This window comes from Hyposmocoma kahamanoa, unplaced genomic scaffold (assembly GCF_003589595.1).
Source record: "Hyposmocoma kahamanoa isolate Upper Pololo Valley unplaced genomic scaffold, ASM358959v1 79353, whole genome shotgun sequence".
Classification (NCBI taxonomy): Eukaryota; Metazoa; Arthropoda; class Insecta; order Lepidoptera; family Cosmopterigidae; genus Hyposmocoma; species Hyposmocoma kahamanoa.
The window spans coordinates 1-6,764 of NW_020654017.1; the positions used below are offsets into that span (position 1 = coordinate 1).

General features: G+C 39.0%; 1 protein-coding gene across 1 annotated transcript; it reads right to left on the reverse strand.

The window, feature by feature from the left end:
* Positions 1–838: 838 nt before the first annotated feature.
* LOC113233713 (venom carboxylesterase-6-like) lies at positions 839–2,778 on the reverse strand (the record flags this gene model as incomplete). The annotated part of the gene is made up of 2 exons (XM_026468892.1): positions 2,496–2,778; positions 839–2,079 (listed from the first exon to the last, which is right to left on the reverse strand). Coding segments are annotated over exons 1-2 (1,418 nt in total), but the record flags the coding sequence as incomplete, so codon positions are not given.
* Between the last annotated feature and the right edge of the window lie 3,986 nt (positions 2,779–6,764).

The following is a 6,764-nucleotide window of genomic DNA, read 5'->3' on the forward strand; positions in this document are numbered from 1 at the left end:
GCAATACTTCCCTATACGAACCAAGGTGCTCTACTGCTACTTGACTTTCAAATCTTGTTTCCACAATGCCACCAATTTTTGAGTTGGTTTCATCATTGTGGAGTTTGTGCTCACTGCCAAATGTCGGTGGCCATTTTATTTTATTATAAGTAGTCGAGTATAATATCGTAAAAAATTGCCAATTTCAAAATTGCCGCGTAAATGAAGCAGAGGACAATGCTTAATTCGGGATTTATTCAAATAGATAAATAATAAAGTTCCATATTATTATTGTTATTACTATATTCTGTTGACACAATTATGAAATAAAATAATATTATATCACTTGTATATTTAAAAAAAAAACAAAAACTTACACGGAAATTAGGCAGAGAACACAACTCGAGAAAGTCCCACATTAACTTATGACTTTCGCATAAAAGTTACTTACATTTTTTAATATTTAGTATAATTTTTTCACTAACGGTTAAGGATAACATAGCGACAAACCCTGCATGTCTAAGACGGTTCACAACCCTTGGAAAACATGTGGAGTCCCCAACCAGCTTGGCAGAAACCATCTCACCCAGTGACGAGACCAGTGTACAACAATGGGACGCACTGGTTTGATAATGATGAATGAAAAGTACTCTGAATACTTGTAGGACCGTAAGCAACATAATTTTACTGGTGTTTCTTAAAAATGTGGTTGGCATAATTATAATAAATTGTCATAATTAAAAGTACTATCGTGCATTAAGCTTATGATGAGTTTTATGCACAACAATTAATAAATGCTAAGACTGCATTTATTAATTGCACAACATTTTTTGGATAGAATTTTTGTTATTCAACTTACCCAGTTCGAGCGAAGTTCATATACCGTCCAATTAGTGAATCGCTAACCTGCGTATCATTTGAGTCCAAATGAATATCGAGTAGGTACTTAAGTATCTCGCCGTGACGAACTCCAGTTAGAGGAATCTCAGGAAACGGCCAATAAGACTCGTTGCCTCCTCTGTAAAAGAATTCCATTAGCCACGTGTCTGACGACATGGACCTCATTCCAGCTCCTCTAATAACAGACATCACAGCCAACATATCCCCGTGATACTCGAGGTAGTTCTGAATTAATTGCATATTAATCGTTCTGTTGCCAAAATAGAACGTACGAGTAGCATTTTCAAGGTCATCACTGAAAATCAAATCTATGGGAACGAATTTATTAAATTCGTTGTCCATTAGCTGCAGCCAATTTCCATTGACAGCCTTATCCGTGCGTACTGATCCTTCCCTATTAACGTAACCTCCTATATATGGTACTCTACTATAGGTACCTTGCCTCAGTAAATTGAGGGGTGCATCAGTAAGGAATCTATTATCTGGATCAAGGTTTTCATTTTCAATGCAAGGAGCGAACTGAGGTACATTTGGTGCGTTGCTTGTATTGTGTACGATAGGGTAAATAAGTTCTCTTATTTTAGCCGAAATCAGGGTTTGGACTAATATTCGTCTATCATTGTCTCGGTACCCAAGTTGTGCGCCAAGTTTGAAAGCTGAGGCGACAGGTGAGTACGATACAGCCCATGGAGCTATCGCAGATCCGCTCTGAGCTATAACCTTATGCATCAAACCTTCTGCTAACGGGGACATAGTTACCAAGTCAACCATAGCCGCACCCGAACCGTGGCCAAATAGCAGTACGTTGTTAGAATCTCCGCCAAAGGCTTTTATGTTGTTTTTAATCCATTTAAGACCCTGAATAACGTCTTTCAAGCCAGCATTGCCTGGTGCCTCTTCTATCCCTAAACACAAAAACCCAAGAACCGATAATCGATAATTCATGGCGACAACTGTGAATTTTTCTTGCACTAATCTTCTGAACGAATGTTCTAGAGGATTGGAAGTCATGTATTCTTCTCCGATGAGCCACACTAGCACTGGGTTGTCATTTGTGTCGTTAGGTGTGAAAATGCTAAGTCGAAGGCAGTCTTCAGTCCCGATGATGTTTTCTGGGTTCTCGGATGATGGTTGTGGACATAACACGTCTCTGTCTATCGCGTTGAATACTCCTTGGTATGATGGTGGTGGATTAGGAGCCTGGAATAGATGAACACTAACGTTAGTAAAGTAAAAGTTATTTTCACAATGTAACACTTAGTAAATTTTTACTATGCAATTATAATGACATTGGATTGCAGCTCAGAATTAACCTATAATATGTATTATAGGTTATGGTTCTTAGGATTACTGTTAGGGCAACTCTTTCTTATTAAAAACTTAACAAATAAACAAGTGCAAACAGCGTCTTTAATAATCAAACAAACCAAATAATGTGAATATAAATAATGCAAACAATTATTTTCTTCATCTAGTAAAATTGTCAAAATTGCAATAGTATCGGTTGTCAGTTCACAGTCGATGTGTATGGCATTTATTAAGATTGTTTCTAATTATTTAATACAAAGATTTCCTTAATTTAATACTATTGCTAATTGCGGATAAATTTTCATTACCTTAAAGCGATTTACACCACTAGTGTCAGCCCCATAGCGTATGCCATAGAAAGCGTAATAATCTCCATCGTCTTCCAAAGCACCTTGCACCTGTCCTTCGGTTGTTTCTACAACTTCAAAAACACAATCAGCCGTTGATTTGATCAACATCACACCAAGTAAAATATGGAGAAACATTTTTCATTTGACGTTCTCAACTAATTGTACCGCTATAGACATCATTTCTCGTTTAACCTAGGCAATAACTGAATATAAAGAACACAAGGGTCAATCACACCTCGATGGCTTTGTGCAATTTACTACGCGCTTGCTTGCTTCAAATAATTTCAATATACTAATCTAATCTCTTGTTTTCATTTTGTCATAATTTATAAATTAATTCCTTATCATGTTTTTGTCACGAAAGAAAAGTTGCATGAGTGAAGATTATCTATTAATATTAATATAAAAATCGAAGATAAAGAAAAATCCCTTCGTCTGACAAGAATTGAACCTGCCTCTACATGCTAAACTGCCCACCTGCGTACATCAACGTCCTCAAATCTTGTGACAGAAAATTGTGCTCATCATTCGAAGTTAAAAATTACTGTAAAACTGATTGCTTGGCTTCACTTACTATTTTGTTTTTGTTATTTTTTTTTATAAATTATTTGCATGGTAGTAGCACAGTGAACTTATTATTATAAAACGTTACTGTCTAGTTTATAAGGAATTAGTTATTAATTGTATACATATACATATTATTTTTAATGTCGCAAACAGTTTTATGACACAGGCAACATGATAAGAAAACATCGATATTCTATAAAAATTGATATTTGACATATTATTAAAGTCTAAGAGCTGTGTAACCACATACGGGGACTTTTAACAGCGATGCAAACGCGATACAAACGCGATACAAACGCGACACAAACGCGATGCAAACGCGATACACGTTTTAAATTAATTAACTAATTTATTTATTGTGTATTTAATGTATTTATAATATATTTAATTAAGATAATATACAGATAAGGTAAAAAGGACAATAAAAGCTTAACTACTAGAAAGTAAAACAAGGATTTTTAAATTATATGAATAAAGTTGGGACCCCGCAGCATGCCCAAGATGCTGGCAGCGTTCCCCCTTTGTATTGCTATGTTAATGCGTTGGGCAAGGTAGCTGCCGGCCGGCCCTTGGGTTTCCCAGACAGTTAATTAATTTTTTCGATAAAATCTTGTACAGACAAAGGGCACTGGGACCACACGGGCCAAGGGTTTCGACTCCAAAGGCTGTAAATAGGTATTCTCAGCTGCGGAGCCAGCCCTCTTGCTGGTGTACTGGAGATGGGATGGAGCAAGTGTATCGTCACATGTGGCGTCCCACACCAGTGCCCGGCCCATACTCCAAGGGACGAGAGTCATTCCGTCCGGGCGTTTGTCATCTGTTCAAGACCGTGGTGACCCAGAGCACTTACGTCTTTGCCGCAAGGACACCGATAAGGGGCAAACTGGGACACCACAGTTTTATAGTGTGTATGTATATATATTTCAAACATTCTGCCTCGTATTTTATTAAGTATTTGTCCTAACGTCCACATCTCCCTTCTATCAGTAAACCATTTTACCCAGATATTTTCCCCCACATTAAAATTTCTACTTTTATTATGAACACTATTTTCCACGTTGCAGTTTCCTTCGCAATGAACCTGAGGCAAAATAAGGTTCAATTGTGATCTCAATTTGCGACCCATCGTAAGAGACGCAGGTGTCAGACCTGTTGAACAATGTGGAGTGTTGCGGTATTCAAACAGAAATCCCAATAACTTAGCATGGACCTCAACCTGTGATCCACCGGTTTCTACTATACATTTTATCATTTTCTTAGAAGTTCGGACGGCATTTTCAGCGAGTCCATCACTGCTCGGATGATACACGTGGGACGTGACATATCGAATACCGTTCATTGAGCATAATTTTTAACTGCCTCCGTGGCAGAACGGTTACCATGCCGGACTGCCACGCAGAGGTCCCAGGTTCGATTCCCGGGCCGGGAGAAATGTTTGTATGGCTTACATTTATTTCTCTCGTGAGTTTGGGTGTAATTTGTGGTTGTCTATGTGTGTGTCCATGGCACCCGCGACACAGGGTTTCCGTAGTGCGGGGCTATGTTGAGTGTGTGCGTTATACTTTATACTTAATTGTATAAACTCAGCAGCATTTATTTTTACGTCATTATCTGACACAATAACATGCGGTATACCATATCTAGAAAATAATTCTTTTAACTTCAAGATCAGTGCTCGAGTGGTGGTGCCATTATTCACAAACAAACAGTCCAACCATTTACTATAAGCATCAGTAACAATCAAGTACACCTTCTGATAAATAGACATGTAATCGATATGTAGCCGATGCCAGGGCGCGGGAGGGCGCGGGCGCAGCGGCCGGAGGCGCGGGGCGCACGGCCACACACGCGGTACAAGAACCTACCCATCGCTCGATGTCGGCATCGATTTTTGGCCACCACATCTTACTTCGTGCAACGCTTTTAGTTTTTACTATGCCTAAATTACCTGAATGTAAATCTTGGAGCAACTGACTTCGAAATACGGTCGGTACAACTAAACGATGACCTCGAAAAATGCAACCATGATCAATTTCCAGATCCGCTTTACACTGGAAATAAGGCGAGACTGAAGGACAATTTATTTTCCGAGGCCACCCCTTATTCATGTAATCACTTTTTTTTTAAATCGAATCATTTTCTGTAGCCTCCCTTTTTTTTAATGTTACGGGAGCTACATTCGCGTCTAAAAGTTTCAAAAAAGACATGTCATCTTCTCCAGAGTTGTCCAAATCGGACACTGGTGCGCGAGAATAATAATCTGCCACTAAATTATCCGCGCTGCTAATGCACTGCACGTCATAATTATACGCAGACAAAATAATAACGTATCGCTGCAAACGCGACGCAGCCATTACCGATATTCCGTTTTCCTTCTTAAAAATTGATAACAGGGGTCGATGGCCTGTTTTCAAAATAAAAGGTTCCTGCCTACCATAATAGACATTGGTGAAACCTTTTTACTCCAAGTATAATTGCGGTGACATCTTTTTGTATCTGGCTATAGTTACGTTCGTGGCGTGAAGTGAACGCGAACCGAACTGTTATACATAACTCCTGGCAGCTATTATGCTGAACCCAGACGCTGCTGCATCAGCAGCCGTCTTCCCCCCTGAGATCGCTCCGTCGCGATCTCAGTCTGTTTCCTATCTCGATCGGGTGCGGTTGCTTTGGGGTCCTTACCTTTGTGCTACAATTATTTTACAGTTCGTTAAATCATTTTCTTTTTTAAAAAGGCTTTCCTTGAGGACCCCATAATATTTGGTGGCAGCGGTGGGATGCGAAAATCCCCAGTGCATATATAACTACATTATAAACAATTAAAAACAGACTCCGCTAGTGCCGTGCCCAAAAAGACAAAAACATTAATACTACAGTGTTCTGAACATCCAGTGTGTGTTCTAAAAATCATCATCAATACTTCATCATCGCGCATCGCGTCAAAACTACAAACGGTTGTCTACAAAATCAAAGTACATACAACACATCGAACTACTCGTCGGGACGCCGCATCGTTATCTCTCCGGAATGCAGCTCCATCATTTCGCGGAACCCTCGACACTTTCGATTATCGCTCTATCATTAATGTAAGTGTTTGTCTTGGTCATTGTTTATTTTACGTTTGTGAATTATCCATATTCAATATCCTAATATTATAACTTATTGGCGGAAACTTTTGTTATTAACCTATCGACGTCAAATGATGCCAGACATGTATCTAAATGTTCTATTGAAGTTTATCAAGCCATATGATGGTAAACGAGAAACATTGAATTCATTTATTTTAAATTGTAATAATGCCCTTGAACTTGCATCTGAAACCCAAAAAGTGATACTTTTTAAATACATCCTATGCCAACTGCAAGGCAGAGCAGAGTCTGCTTGTTCCATTAAAGAGTTTAGCAACTGGGATCAACTTAAAGATTTTCTTAAAACCCAGTTCAGTGAGCGTAAACACTACCCTCACTTATTAACCGACCTGCAAGAAAGCAGACAGGGTCCAAACGAAAATGTCACACAATATTCACTCAAAGTAGAGACTTGTTTATCACAACTGTTAACTGAAATATCCTTATCTATTACCAAACAAAAGGAGCTATCGGGCCGAACGGCAGCCATGGAGGACTTGGCCCTCCACCACTTTCTAATGGGGCTTCACCC